This window comes from Balaenoptera borealis (genome assembly GCF_965194805.1).
Source record: "Balaenoptera borealis genome assembly, chromosome: 11".
NCBI classification, from domain to species: domain Eukaryota; kingdom Metazoa; phylum Chordata; class Mammalia; order Artiodactyla; family Balaenopteridae; genus Balaenoptera; species Balaenoptera borealis.
The window spans coordinates 11,848,391-11,864,761 of NC_138868.1; the positions used below are offsets into that span (position 1 = coordinate 11,848,391).

The following is a 16,371-nucleotide window of genomic DNA, read 5'->3' on the forward strand; positions in this document are numbered from 1 at the left end:
AGCTAATCAAACTAGATACAACAGGGGACAGATGAGATGGAGGCTGAGATGAGGTGTTATCCTAAGGAATCAGGCTGGTCCATCTTCTATGAGTTTACATATGCAAATGTGCTGTGATACAGCCGATGGCTGTTGGTTTCCTCTTTAAAGGCGAGGGGGAGATATATTTCAAAGCACCAGTTTAAACTGCTTCTTTTTTATTTTTCACTAACAAAGAAGCCCTCAGGGTTTGCAAATCTACAAATAGATAATTTTCCATTTTTATTCTTATAGATAATTTTCCATTTTTATTCTTTGCATTTTTATTCTTAATGAGAAGCATACAGTGCTTTTTAACATTACCATGTCTGGTGATCTGAATGTTAGTTTGGTGAGTTAAGGACAAATAAATTTGCCCTAAGTGAGCTCCTCAAATGACATCCCTGTCCCTAGTCCAATTTCTTAAATAGAAAATCAGGTAGGATTTGCATAATTCGGCAGGCAATTACTGTTTACAGGACTGTTCTAGGTTCCAGGGGAAAACCTAAGATAGTAAGACTTAGTCTCTGTCTTCAAGGAGCTTACAGTCTAGGAAGAGTCACACATTCAGCCCTAATATGAGCTTGTCCATGCAGGAGGGTTTCTTCCTTGGCAGCAGAGGTCAAGGCAGTGAAAGACGAAGGACCTGGAGGTGGGAAACGTGGAAGTATTCGGTTCTGGGAAAGGAGACAAAAGGAGGCAATTTGGAAAAGTGATATAAATAGAAGGAGGCACACATGTTTATCAGAACCTCAGAGAAAAACTTCATGGTAGAGATGGCTTTCATTTGAATCTTCACGTGGAAGCAGGAAAAGAAAACTGGGGCATTCCAACCTGGGGCAGGGGTGTGAGGCAGGGCGGAGAAGCATGAAGTAAGGCAAAGGGGAAAATGTGCCTGATATGGTAGGTGGAGAAAGGAACTCCTTTGAGGATCTAAGGCGTGCTTTTCCAGGTGTGCGTGGATAAAGTAGGATACTTGGTAGTAATAAAGAGAATGAACATAATCACACTACTCTATATAAAATAGATAATCAGCAAGGACCTACTGTAGAGCACAGGGAACTCTCCTCAATATTCTGTAATAACCTATATGGGAGAAGAACCTGAAAAATAATGAATATATGTATATGTATAACTGAATCACTTTGCTGTACACTGGAAACTAATATATTGTAAATCAGCTCTACTCCAATATAAAATAAAAATTAAACTGAAAAAAGGAAGAGAAATAAAACTGCAAAAGTTGGTTGGAGCTAGTTTGCTTTGAATGTCAGGCTGGAGAGGCTGCACATTCATCTGTAGGCAACAGGAAGGTCATCGAAGTTTTGAACATGGTGGATTGAAGGGAGAATGCAAGGCAGAGGGAGGTGTGACCACGCATGAGGTGAGGTTCCAAGCTTCTCACGCACGCTCCATTGTCCCATCAGATTTTATCTACAAAATACATATTTGAAGATAAAATTATTAATAATTTGAAGATGACAACTGCAGAGCATTAAACCCCAAGGATGGGGCCCTTCTGAGCATGGGTCCCTGCGTGACTACACTAGATGCATGTCTGTGAAGCAGGTTCTGGAGTGGCCTGTAAGAATACTGTTTCAATAGAATGGAGGTGGAAATAGTTGAGGCTATGGTGCAGTACACTGATGATAGGATTGGAGATGATATAGATGACAACTGTAAGGGTAGAAGGAGGGATACTCGTAGAGCATAAGGGTCTATTAGGGCGGGAGAAAGCCTTTTGAGAGTTTTGGGGAAAGGATGGGTAAATTAAGCATGCTTGTGGACACATGGGGTAAGAGCAAGTAAGAGAAGGTATGAAGGATGGGACTAATTGCTACAGTAAAGATCTCACAAGAGTAAGTAGAGATTGGATCAACGGTATAGATGGAGGGGGTGGGAAAAGAAGAGGGCAAGGTCCGAGCTAGGAAGGCAGAAGGCAGCATGAATTTAGATGGAGTGGCTGAGGTGACATTAACATCAGGTGGCCCCAATCTTAGTAAAGAAGATGATGTCATCCGCGGAGAGTGCAGATACCTCAGTGGCGCTGAGGACTCAAGAGAAGCTCGGGAAATTCTGGGGAAATTGATGGATGGAAATGAGTCAGGAGTCTTAGAGCACGGGTTTCAATCATGCTGTTAATCAGTGGAGTGGCTTTAGGCTGATTACTTCATCTCTATGAACCTGTTTATTCCTCGACAAAATTAGATATTTACAAGATAACACATAGTTTATACAGTGTTCAGTATTCTAAGTACTTTACATCCGTTCACTTAATTCTCACAACAATCCCATAATGAGAAAGAGAGGAATAGAGAGGCTAATGACTTGTCCGAGCCATCCAGGCACTGGGGGGAGAGCTGGGGTTTGAACCCGTGCATCTAGCTCTAGGGACTGTACTTATCACCTCTGAGCCATGGTGTCTTGGGTACCTTAACACTTAGTGATCTCTTAAGTCTTAAAAGGTGCTGACATCCCATGTGTCCATAAAACTAACTTTTTTAGATAGACTGGTAGCTTCTTCGCTCTTCTTGTAATCCTCGCAGGAAAGGCTTGCAATGGCCGCAAGGTGGCAGCATTAACTCAGAGATACCTGGCCTTGAACTAACCCCGAAGTCAGAATTGACCCCTTTCTTCCCCTTTATTTTTCTAAAACCCCAAAGTATACTTATTTGAAGGTGAAGTCACAGCTTGATCTTGTGAGGAGCCCAACGGTGAAGGAGCCACAGAAGTCAAAGCAGAAGTATCCCCATAGGAATTAAGAGCCTTTGGGAGGGAAGAGGAAGAAGATAAGTTCAGAAGCACAAGGAAGTGATGAGTTATCCGTTTAGGAAGCAGGGGATTCTAGGTCTCTCACTCGCCAAGAGCCAGTACTATTCCATTTTACCATGTTAATAGTCTTCATTTTAAGCAGTTTAATTTTTTTAGAATATTAAACGCAGATAAAGGAGAATACTAAATTATTTTATAGAGTCAGATGTTTTGGCTAGATTGTCTCAGTTGTTAGATGTTGGACCTACAAGGTGAAGTTTTCTCTTTCTCTTTCCTTTCTCCCCCTTCCCCTTCCCTCTTCTCCTCCCTTTTCTTTCTCTTCCTTCTTGTTCTTCTTCCTCATCCCCTTCCTTCCTCCCCCTTCTCCTCCTCCTTCTTCTTGCTATTCTTCTTCCCCTTCCCCTTCTTCTCCTTCTCCTTCTCCTTCTTCTTCTTCCTCTTCTTCTTCTTCTTCTTCTTGTTTTTCTTCTTCTTCTTCTTTTTCTTCATCTTCTTCTTCTTCTCCCTCTTTTTAATCTCTCTCCCTTTTTCTCTCCCTCTTTCTCTCTCCATCCTCCCTTTGGTTGTTGTAGTGATCAAATAAAATAACAATGAGGAAAGTCTAGTCTTCAGGTTGGATGTGTGGGTCAGAAGATTAGATCCTACAAAATTTGAAGAGTGGTGCAAACACATCCTTGGCCTCTTAATACCTAGCTTGCCACTTACTTGGCGACTTCTTATTTTATCAAAAAAATTTAAATTTATTCTAACAGAAATTTTTTTATAAAAGGAAAAGAAAAAATGTAAATAAGCTTCACTTTTGTAGCTGACTCTATTGGAACATGCATTTGTGAGTCCTGTGGGAAGCAGGACCCTTTTCTGGATTCTGAGAGCAGCCCTGTTCTTCTACACTGATTTCCAAAAGGAGCAGTAGAGCACAGTGTAAACCTATGTAGACTTTAAGTCAGACAGACTTGAGCATCTCCTTACTTCCTGGAGTGACAAGCTGCTCCAAGTTCGTGTGTTGTATCCCTTGCTCTAGTCTTGGAATCAGTCAGTTCTCCAAGGAGTGCTGGTTCCTTTTATTGGAGATTATTATTAGAAACCAAGATTAGGGTGTTAGGTATATACTGAAGTTTTCACAACTGTAAAACTGGAAAGATAATATCAATACATTTCTCATAGAGTTGGGTGAACAGTAAGTGAAAAAACACACTCATATAGTACTTAGCAAGGGCCTGAAACATAGGAAGCATCCAATATGTGATCATTCAGTAGGGGCTGGTATAGAAGACTGCTTCCTGTAAGCTCCATGCTAAAGCTCATCTAAAATCAAGTTGATTGGAAAAAAATTTCATGAAACTGTTTTGATCCATAAAAGTCCTTGTAATTTGAGGTTCCTTAGAGCTGGATTTAGGCAAATGGAAATTTTGATGACGTCTATCATCTATATTTAAAATTAGAAATTTTAATTCTAATTTTAAATAAAGATGAAATTAAAATGAAAATTTCTCCCCGTTTAGTCTTAGAGAAAATGCCAAATCCCAAATTCTCACAGGACGTCTTCTATAGGCTGAGTGGGGATGGTTGGACCCTGCAGCTCCTTTGAAGGCATTTTTTTTTTAAATTAATTAATTAATTTATTTATTTGGCTGTGTTGGGTCTTCGTTTCTGTGCGAGGGCTTCCTCTAGTTGCGGCAAGCGGGGGCCACTCTTCATTGTGGTGCGCGGGCCTCTCACTATCACGGCCTCTCTTGTTGCGGAGCACGGGCTCCAGACGCGCAGGCTCAGTAGTTGTGGCTCACGGGCCCAGTCGCTCCGCGGCATGTGGGATCCTCCCAGACCAGGGCTCGAACCCGTGTCCCCTGCATTGGCAGGCAGATTCTCAACCACTGCGCCACCAGGGAAGCCCCTGAAGGCATTTTTGATGGAACTTGATCACCAATCATTTTAGCCCTTGCTTGAAGGCCTGGAGCTCCCCCTGGGCCTTTAAGCCTTTCCACATCACGATAATGTTTCATTCCCTCAGGAAAGTGGTGTTTTGATTACTCGTTTACACGTTACTGAGCTCTGGATTGGGGTTGAGTCCCTCCAGAGGCTCCCACATCTACATAGATGCCAGCTTCTGGCCGATCCCAGGCCTCTCACACAGTTTGGTACCACTCACGCTCTGAAACAAGCAGCAAACGCAGCTGAACTGCTTTTACACTTACTTCGTAACTTCAGGAAATCTTTTACGCTTTGAAATCTGAGGTCTTCTGAGACTGAACAGCTTTTCTTTTCTTTTGCAGGCTTCCAAAACCCCCGTAGTTGAAGGCAGTTCTGAATTAAGGTCTCAGAATTCCCAAGGAACTAGGTATGTTTTCCCTGACTTTTTTTTTTTTCAACATTCTTCGTACTGTGGGTAACAATAATGGGTTTTTTTAGGAGAAAGGGGCTCAGAAGTAGGTATAAAAAAAAGGACTCAATTCCATTTTCCCCACTTTCCTCTGCCACATGAAAAACTGAGACAATGAACCTCTCCTAGGTAATTTTTGGGTCATCTTTTCTTAAACAGAAACTGACATAGTCATGTCTTGGTAGAATGCTGCTGCCAGCTGGTGTTAATAAAATCTGGGACTCAAGTTCATATGATTGACCGATGGTTTTTTAAAATATTTTTTTGTTGAAGTATAGTTGAGTTACAATGTTGTGCTAGTTTCTGGTATACAGCAAAGTGATTCAGTTATATATACATATATTATATATAATATATATATAATATATGTATATATAATATATAAATATATATGACCTTGTCATTTATCTATTTTATATATAGATAAAATATTTTATATTTTGTATCTGTTAATCCCAAACTCCTAATTTATCCCTCCCCCACCTCCTTTCCCCTTTGGTAACCATAAGTTTGTTTTCTATTGATTTACGGAGAGTTTAATGAAAAGATAAATTAGTTTGTATTGAGCACCCACCATAGACCACACAGTGGCTAGATTTTTTCATATTTTATCTTCCTTAATCCTTTACTGTCTCTTTTTTCGTGGAATTTAGTCTTATGGTTTTCCGTTGAGAATCTTCTTTTGGAAATCCCCCAGTGGGATGTGATGGCTGAGGGTGATTCTTCAAACACCTTTAGAAACAATTTTGATAACACTTTTATTTTCAGATTATCTGTCTTGGTGGTTTCTACTTTTATAATCCCTTAATCCTTGAAGTTTTAATGGTTTTCAGTTTTCAACACACTTTCTTATTTGTTATTTATTTATTTAGCCAGGCCACACGGCTTGTGGGATCTTAATTCCCTGACCAGGGATTGAACCCGGGCCCTCGGCAGTAAAAGTGCAGAGTCTTAACCACTGGACCGCCAGGGAATTCCCTCATATTTGTTATTTATTAAATAAAGCAGTTGATCACAGGCTATCTTTAAATATTTTTTTTAAATGTCTTTACTTTTTCAAGGCTCCTTCTGGTATTTATTTTAGGCCTATGCAGAAAAGCTTGGCCTTTGTAGGACTTTGGTGGAAGGGAACACAGCAGCAGTGGCAGCAATGGAATTTAGATTCAGGCCTTCAGGGATGGTGCCGGGCAAAGCAAGGCTTTCCTCTCTCTGCCCTGACTCCAAATTCTCTTTGCTGCTCTGGATCCAGACACATTTATTAATAGTGACACAATGCATGATAGAAAGGGTTGTCCATCAAGAGAACATAGAAATACTTTGAATGTTAATTGATAATAGATGAAGATGGCAGTCTGGGGCAATTCAATATAGGGAGTGCGTGATAACTGTTAGAAATCAGACCTACAGCTTAGGTACATATAACTGGGTGGTCAGTATTAACCAAGAAAATTGATTAAATAAGCATTTGAGAAGGTGTTTTGGAATAGAATTCAGAATCCACACTAAGTCAGCTGCCTTTCATTTTTGGAGTTTTTCTGCGTCGTTTACCCTACCTCGTGTTGGGGAGGAGGTTGGTTTATGAAACAGGAAGGTGAGTATCTCTTTAGTTGAAGGACCACAGTACTTGGCAAGCAGTTCTCCCTTCCTAGACTACCCCACCAATGAGCAGCAATATTTGGCTGGAGTGCTAGATCTTGAACTAACTGCTTTATCTCACCAAGTCTCAGTTTCTTCATATATATACATCTATACATGAATATGGGTCTGTAATATATATGTATGCTATAAAATATATAATATACATAACTCATGGAATTGTGATTTAGTAAACTGTGAACACAGATAGAGTTTTATAATCTCTAGGACAGTGGTTCTCCACCAGGGATGACCCTGTGGACGTTTGGGACATTTGGCAGTATCTGGAGACATTGTTGTTTGTCACAGCTCGGGAAGGGACTATGTTCCTGGCATCTAGTGGATAGAGGCCAGGGATACTGCTAAAGCTCCTGCAATGCACTGGACAGCCTTTGCCCTGCCTCACCCCCGCCTGCAACCAAAGAACTGTCCTGCCCATAATGTTTTTTTTAATTTTTATTGGAGTATAGTTGATTTACAATGTTGTGTTAGTTTCTGCTGTACAGCAAAGTGAATCAGTTATACATATACATATATCCACTCTTTTTTTAGGTTCTTTTCTCATATAGGTCATTACAGAGTATTGAATAGAGTTCCCTGTTATACAGTTGGTCCTTATTTAGTTATCTATTTTATATATAGTAGCATGTATATGTCAATCCCAATCTCCCAATTTATCCCTCCCCCTCCCTGTTTCCCCCTTGGTAACCGTAAGTTTGCTTTCTACATTTGTGACTCCAATTCTGTTTTGTAAAGAAGTTCATTTGTACCATTTTTAAAGAGTCCACGTAGAAGCGATACCATATGATATTTGTCTTTTTCTGTCTGACTTTCTTCACTCAGTATGACAAGCTCTAGGTCCATCTGTGTTGCTGCAAATGGCATTATTTCATTCTTTTTTTAATCCAGCACATAATGTTAATAGTCATGAGGTTGATAGTTCCTGCTCTGGGGCTTTGTACAGATATTGCAGTTAAGAGGCCCCAGCTTCCTAATATGTAATATCAGGAAACTGCCTGTCATAGATGATAGGATATTGTGTCTGCTAAGTTACAGAGTACGCACACATGACAAAAGTCGAAAGGAAAAAAAGAAAAATGAAGGACTGGCTAGATGTAATGAAAGTGCTGCTGGTTGGAAAGTTAATGGACACATTACTGAATGGAAATCTGTCAATAAGCAAAAGAAGGATAAAAATGTAAAATCCTAGGAACTTATCTTAAGGAAAAAGAAAGGGGCATGAGAGGACATCTACAAGGGTATTCCCTGGAGCACTGTTTATAAAGGTGGAAAATGGAAACCAGGACTGGAGTTTTATCATGGTTCCTGACCAATAGCATTTCCAAACTGGCTGAGCCAGTCTTGTGATACCAGCTGCGACACTTGTGTGTGTAATCGTCATCCGAACATGACAGGCTGGGCTGCCTCCTTTTGTGGTATGAAAAAGGATCCTTACCCAATCTGATCACTGCAGTTGCAGATTAACCAAGGCCAAGCAGAGCTGAAGCCTTTTCTCCCTTAAATACCTTCTTTTTCCCTTTCTCTCCTTCCTTCACATCTTTTCTCTCTTCCTCTGTCTGAGCCTGTTGCCACCCATTCTGCCACCAGGGACAGGACAAACCTATAAGAACATCAGACTGAGGGAAAACAATAGGAGAGAGAGAGACAGATCACTAGAATTAGGACACAAGTCTTTCACCAGGCCTGCCCATCCCCAGTCTCACTGTTAATTCTGAATATTTTTTACACTACGAATCTTAGCTAATATGTTGGCAGAAAAGGTGGATCCAGCTAGACAAGAGAACAAGAAGCTGTTTGTTGTGGGGTTAGTTAGCATGAAAAATGTTTAAACACTTTGCTATTGATGTTCTAATTAATTCACCAAATATTTAGGTATGTGATCAAGGGGTCATGGTAGGCTGGGTGGTTGCTCAACTAATTGTGTGAATCACTCAAATCTCAAGTGCTTTGGGAGAGCAGAGAAGGGAGAACTTAATTGTAATCAGGATCAATAACAAAGACTTCTGATAGGAAGTGGAGAGGTATAATCTCAATTTAAATATATAAATATAAAATACAATTGAATTACTGTTGAGGGATAAACTTATAAAGACATTAAAATTGTAGTTAAGAGCTTTGGATTTGATATCAGAGAGACCAAGGTTTTAATTCCACTTTCAAGACTTACCAGTTATGTGACTTTGGGCGATATTTTCCTCTTCTTCTCTTCTTCTCCTCTTCTTCTCCTTCTTCCTCTTCTTCCTCCTCCCCCTCCCTCCTCCTACACCCCCTCCTTCTTCTTCATCTTATTATTATTACTATTATTTCATAATAATAGCTCTCCAGCCTTCACCTAAAAGCTACTAGATTTTAGGAACAGATAGTAGCCAGAAAAAAGAGACCAAGTATAAAATATACTGACAACTGGAAATAATCTAAGTAAAAAGCAAAATGCTCTATTTGCATATTTTATATCATGGAGCATTGTTGAAAAAGGTGAACATTTTGAAATAAGAGTATTATCATATATACTCCTTGGGTATGTTTTGCACAGTTTACACATTTATACAGTTTCTCCTTGTGTAAAATGAGGAAAATAATATGATCAACCCCAAAGAGTTGGTTTGAGGATTAAATAAGTTAACTTCAAGTAAAGCTCTTGGAGCGGTGCCTGGCATACAGTAAACTCTTACTGTGCTTAATACCATATAATTCTATTGGCATACAAAATATCAGGAAATCTCTGTAGAGGCTGTACTCTTAGGAGTGGAATTAAAAAACAAGGAATGAGGGATTTATACTTTTTACTTCATACTATTTTCTTTTTGAGTTTTTAAAAACTGAATAAACAAAATCTTAAAAGCTAGGCTACCAGACATATCATATTTTGTTTCATATGATGTAAACAGGTAGAATAATTCAAGCTCTGAGTGTATGGACATTGGGTTCAGAAGTATAAAGAGGTGAATTAAACTCTGACCCCTACTAATTAGGTTATTCTCGTCAATATTAAGCTCCCAAGAAAGTAGGCATAATAGTACTTATCTCACAGGATTAAATGCTGTAATGTAATAGAAGGGTCTAGCAGGTGCCTTACACAGAGGACTTTCTCAGTATATATTAGTTTTCTATTTTTACAGCAGCCCTCTATACTTTCATCTGTTTCACTGGCTCCTCTTCTTTAATTGCCAGGCTAAATTGAAGTTAACCTCAGTGGAGAATAGCACAGAAGCAACAGAGTTCATCCTCTTGCGATTAACAGATGACCCCAACCTCCAGGTTCCCCTCCTCCTGGTATTTTTGTTCATCTACCTCATCACTTTGGTTGGGAATGGTGGGGGGCAGGTGATGCTGGTCATCTACTCAGACTCCCACCTCCACACTCCAATGTACTTCTTCCTCAGCAAACTTTCCTTTGTCGATCCGGGTTACTCATCAGCCGTAGCTCCCAAGACAGTGGCTGCGCTGCACTCAGGAAACAAACTCATCTCCCACAATGGATGTGCTGCTCAGTCCTTCTTCTTTGTGGGTTTTGCCACCGTCGAGTGCTACCTCCTGGCCTCCATGGCCTGTGACCACCATGCAATGCTGTGTAGGCCCCTTCATTACGGCACCACCATGACAGCAGGTGTGTGTGCCCTCCTGACGATGGGCTCCTATGTCTGTGGCTTCCTCAATGCCTGCATCCACACAGCAGACACCTTCAGACTCTCCTTCTGTGGTTCAAACGAGATGAATCCCTTTTTCCGCGAAGTCCCTCCACTCCTGGCTCTCTCGTGCTCCAACACATGCATGAGCAAGCTGGTGGTCTTCTTTGTCGTGGGCTTCAATGTCTTTTTCACCCTCCTGGTCATCCTCATCTCTTACTTCTTCATATAGGTTGCCGTTTGACGGAGGCATTCTGCGGAAAGAAGGAGGAAAGCCTTCTCCACCTGTGCGTCCCATCTCACGGCCATCTCCATTTTCTATGGAACAATCATCTTCCTGTACTTACAGCCCAGCTCCACCCACTCCGTGGACATGGACAAAATAGCATCTGTGTTTTACGCGGTGGTGATTCCCATGCTGAACCCCTTGATCTACAGTCTTAGGAACAAAGAAGTGAAACATGCTCTCTGGAAAATACTCAACAAACTTAATTCCCAGTCTTTAAGTGTGAGTAGGAAGTAGGCAGGTAACTAAGGGATAAACCTTCCCCCCAGACCTAGACGCCACCTCAACTTTTGAGGTTTGGCAGATTTCAGTTCTTTCTTCTCCAAGAACAGTGGTTACTTCTGCTGTTAGGAAAAGTGGTAAAAAAGCAGCCCTCTGAAATGTCTCACTCAGAAAAATAACCTTATATTTAGTGAACAACACCCTGGGATGTTTAAAATCCTTCCTGCATTAGTTTCCTGACACGGTGTAAAGCCGAAGATCAAAGCATAAACTGAATGCACTGACTTTCCCTCTCCCTATTTTAATTGGAAGAAATTTTCCATTTGTTAAAGTGTGGTGTAAGGACTACGTCTTCATTGAATAATAGTTGTCAACTGGAAGGCACAGCCTTATGCTTTTCGTTTCTTTGATCTGTGAGTTTGAAAGTTAAAGTGTCTAATGCTGACAAAGGATGTTTCAATATTTTAATAATGTCTCAGAGAAGGTTATAATTGAAAGGACAAGGCACTGGACCAAGAGTCAGGTGACCCAGTATGAGATCCATCTAACCCCGATGCTTCTGCGCCCACCCTCATTCCCATACTCACTCATAGGCTGTGTACTTTTGTATTCTCCATCTCCTTCTGTTAAAGTGTTAGGACAACTTTGGTAGAAAACAATAAGCCACCTTGTGTATGTATGTTTCAGTAGATAAATTGTTTAAACTTTAACCTGAATAAGTATATCTCTTTTTAGAGTTCCTGCACTCTGTTCTATGCTTTTGGCCTTGGTCTAACATAATAACCAAAACTTACAGAAGGTTTAAAGAAAAAACATTTTTTTCCAAGGGCCTTGAGAAGGCATATTTGTCTTCTGAATTAAATGCTTGCATTTCTCGGCATTCTTAAGTTTGGTGAATCTATTATGAATTCACACAATAGATTTTTGTGCCCTCATTGCTTCTGTTTTTTCAATAATTCAGTTCACCTCTGGATCCCTGTTCTATTCAGATGTTCTGTAATTAGATGCAGCAAAAATTAAAAAGCCTGTGTTAATGTACTTCTTAAGATGGGAATGGCCTGATGATGCACAGCACAAGTGTACCTTCAGGTCTTGTTTCATGAGCTAAATGGTGTGAGCGGATGTGTGTGGGTGGGAAGGGAGCGGTGATTAATTTCACTTCTCACATATCAACTGCTTGATGTTTATAGCTACGATTAGTCTAAGCTGCCACATATTTCATGATTTCAAGATCTCAAAAAAAAATTTTTTTTTTTTTATCTTAAATGTGAAAACCAGAAATCTTGGTGGGCTAAATCAGGGAGCTTAGAAGGTCATATTAGTTTCGAGATGCTCAAACTCCATTATGCACAGGGCAGCCTTGGTCTGAAGAGGGTTGATCATGGGTCTTGTGGAGAGGGAAGCAAAGAGGGACATTAGGCTGATCTGTAGGAAAAACTTTCTCAAGCACATGGTCACCATCACCTAAAGGGATTGGGAGCTTCTTCTGGATCCAAGGCCTTGACAACCTAGACTTGCCTCATCCATCCTCCCACCTCCCTGCCTTAGCAGTGAGGATTTTCCAGTAACACACAGAAGAACAACCTTGAATGGCCAGGATCCACTTCACCAAGGAGTCCTTCTCAGTGACTTATAGAAGTTACAGAGCTCAAGGTACCCAGATTTGGAGATGAGTCTGGGAAGCATCTATCCGAGCATTGAGTGTGTTCCGCTCAGAGCTCAGCTTCTTTTCCTACTTGATAGATATCATTCACTTCTTTTCCTCTTCTTCCTGCTCCTCTTTTCCCTTCTCCTCTTCCTCTTTTTCTTCCTTTTTTTCCTCAACCTCTTTCCATCTTCAGCCCAAGCAAGAACTTCCCTCACCACTAAGCAGTTAGATCCCTATGAAAAATTAAAGTCTATAGTTTTTATATTAAAACTGTTACAGTATCTAGTAAGGTGTGTTTCTGGGCATGTTTCTTTCTGCCTCTATATCCCAGTTTAGGCAGAAAAGTATGTGGATCTTCTAAGAGTTAAAGGCCTAATGACTACATATTATGTTTTCTATTGAAGTCATCTCAAACTAGCACTACAGTTGACTGCAAATGAGTATGAAGGTCCTAGTTCTAGTATCAAGAGCTGGATGAAGATTCTTACCCTTCTTATCAGTTTTGTGACCTTGAAAAAGTCATTTGATCTCTTTGAACCCAACATACAGGATAAACTGTGAAGACACCATGAAATAAAGTATGCAAACATGCCCGTCATAATGCATGCGTGTTTTATACAGCTGAGAGTCCTGCAATAGCTCTCACTTATCTGTTCTTGTACTTCCCACTTTTGGCTCCTGAGCTCCCCCACTCTGTCCACCCCATCCACGTCCAAGCCTTTAGGTCCATTCGTTGTTTAATTTCCTGTCCTCCAACCTCCCAGTCCTACAGCAGATACATTTCAATCTGACATCATGTGAGTATTCATTTACATAAGCTACTCAGAAGGAGATGTCTTGTTGCCAGTAAGACATCAATTTACAGAATACAAATTACCATGGGGAACTTTTCACGTCCACAAGGGAAATCTCTCAAATGGAGACAAAATGCTCATTTGGTTTTTAACAACACCCACTGTCTCCCTGCATGAATGTCCTCATGAAGGAAAGACACTGTGAGTAAGACCTGAAGCTCAAGTTAGCACAGTAAAGGCACAGGAAGACTTCCTTTCTGAAATGTCCAAAAACAGAATGTGAAAACACATATATAAGGACAATTATTTACATCAGGGTAGATTATCCTTTTGAAAAAGGATTCATGATTGAATTATTTTAAATAGGAGTCTCCCTTTGTGCATGAGATAATTTGTTTAGCTTTTATGTGTATGGAAAGAAAAATTAAAATATTAAGAGTCCTGGACGATTGAAGCTAACATTACAGAGTCATAGACTCTTTAGCCACGAAAGAGTCTTTAAAAATAATCTATACCAGTTCTCTCATTTTACAATTGAAATCCCTGATTCCCACAGTTTAACTTGCTTAACCTCCCAAGAACCAAATCTTCCTTGACTTTTATTCATCCTTTACTTTCTATAAAGTTCTTGATGTAGCAAAAGACATTTTTACTTTTCATTTGTTCACTAGGAGACAGATTTTTGTGCTTCAGTTTTGCAGTTGAAGACATCAACTCTTTGCAAAGCTTATTTGCCTAGCAGTAACAAGAGGAGCCCAGATTTGAACATAAGTCTTAGTTTCCTGCCCAATTCTCTGAGGAAAAAAAAGTAGCCTTGTATTTCAGTAAATTTTAATAGACGACTTATTTGATGTATAAATCATTTAAAGACAGTCTTTCATGATATGTCCCTGCTGTGTGGAAAGGCATGCTGGAGAATACAAACACATTTAAGAATATAAGATATAATTCCTACTTCAACAAAGCAAATCCTCCTGCATATATGGTGACCGATGTAATGCACTTTGAGATTCATGACTCAGTGTTCAACAACTTTGTTGGCAGGAATTTTTCCTATATTCTATGAAATATGCATCCATCAGGGCATATCAGTCTTGATAGTTGGAATTGGCTCTTTGAATGCTGCATCCCACGGGGATAGCCAAGCCCCAGCCAATACTTACTGGGCACAAGCTGCAGGAAAGGCATGGTGTGAGGTCTGTGAAGGAACCAGTAATAGACGACATTGTTCCTGCTTCAGGAGAAGCTTGCAAATAGTGCAGTGGAACAAGGCACATACTTCAAGAGAGATGACCACTCAAGGCATTTGTGGTTATTGTCAAGTGAGTAGTATAGAAAATAATATTTAGAACTCTTCAGAGGTGAGAAAGAATCCTGTGGGTGGAAAAAGCTTCCTGGAGGAGGTTCAACTTGAGCCAGAATCTGAAGAGATGATACAGAGAGTCCAGAATTCCAAGACAGGAGACTTGGATTCAAGTCAAAACTCTACCACTTACTGGTTCTGAGATTGGCATAAGCCACTTAGCTTTGAGCCAATTTCCTCCTCATCAAAGTGGAGATAAAAGCACCAGCCACTCCCTCCTCAAGGGTGTTATGAGGGTCAAATGAGATAATGGGCAGGAAAGCATTTTAAACATTGCCACCCTTGTTCTAAGGACATTATTGCTGCTGGGAATTCTATTATAAGCAGAGCTGAATGGGGGAGTTCCTGACCTATAGGGACCCATCTGAACTCAGGTGTGGAGATGGGATTGCATATGGCAGGATCTTCTGTTGGCAGGAACTTGTAAGAAAATAAACTATTCAGATTAGAAGTAAGTAAATCACCAACTCCTCAGTCCATTACTTCTAGTCAATTAAGACTCCTTCCCATCAAACTGGATGAAGAGCCTGGGCTTATGGGAACAACCGTGTCCCCACAGAGAAATCATGCTTTTACAGAGAGACTTCTGGAGGATACCACCACTCAGCTATGCAGATCCAAGCCCTGGAGTCCTACCTCCTGGTCATAGCATGGGATTTCTCAGTGGTTGGTCTGTGATTATTTCACAAGCAAGGTATGTGTGTGTGTTAGTTGAGGGGGGCGGGGATGGATAAGATTACTGTAGTGTATTTAATCAGCAAAAAGTTAGTGTGCGTGTGTTTGTATAAAATGTTTTTGTTTTAAACTTTCTACAAATCAGTGAGAAAAAGTCAGACAACCCAATAGAAAAATACAAAATTTAATTATCCAGTCTATTGTTCATGTTAATTTGGTTTATCTCTGGTTTGGGGTAAAGATGAACAAGGCTGATGTGAACATTTTTGTCATGTATGTCAGTGCACATATGCCTTCAGTTCTCTAGAGTGTTTCTATTTTAAAGTGTAATTGCTGACTCATAGGCTATATACAGTTTCAACTTTACTAAATAAAATGTGCTATTTTCCAAAGTGATTGTGCCAATTTATACTCCCATCAACAGTGTGTGAATTCCCACTGCCAACACTTGGTATAACTGGGGTTTTAAATTATGCCAGTTTGGAGAGGGGTCAGTGTTTTCTTATTGTCGTCTTAATTTGCATTTCCTTGATTACTGATGAAACTAAACACACGTGTTTCTTTTTTTTTCAAATCTTTCAGCCATTTTTCTATTGTTGTGTAAAAAGAAAGCAAACCACAAACAGATACAAATGTATGGGAGTGGATGTACAGAGCTGCTGCTCTATTCTTGACTTGGGTGGTGGATATATTGGAGTTTGCTATTATTAAACTAAAACTAGATGTTTTATGCACTTAAAAATATACATGCCTGTCTCACAGTAAAAATGTTAAAAAAGGTAAGTCTAACATAGCTCCTAAAATCAAAGCGTTTATGTACATTTCTGTTATGTACTTTTCTGTATAAGATATATTTCACAGTAGAAATGTTAAAAAAGATATATCAAACAGAGCTCCTATATTCAAGCAGTTTATAGTATAAACTAAAGTGAGG

At 40.0% G+C, this 16,371-nt stretch overlaps 1 protein-coding gene across 1 annotated transcript; it reads left to right on the forward strand.

The window, feature by feature from the left end:
* Positions 1–4,389: 4,389 nt before the first annotated feature.
* OR5B21 (olfactory receptor family 5 subfamily B member 21) lies at positions 4,390–16,365 on the forward strand. The gene is given in 3 exon segments (XM_082341295.1): positions 4,390–10,678; positions 10,680–10,695; positions 10,698–16,365. Coding segments are annotated over 3 exon segments (819 nt in total). The 5' UTR covers positions 4,390–10,150; the 3' UTR covers positions 10,973–16,365.
* Positions 16,366–16,371: the final 6 nt, after the last annotated feature.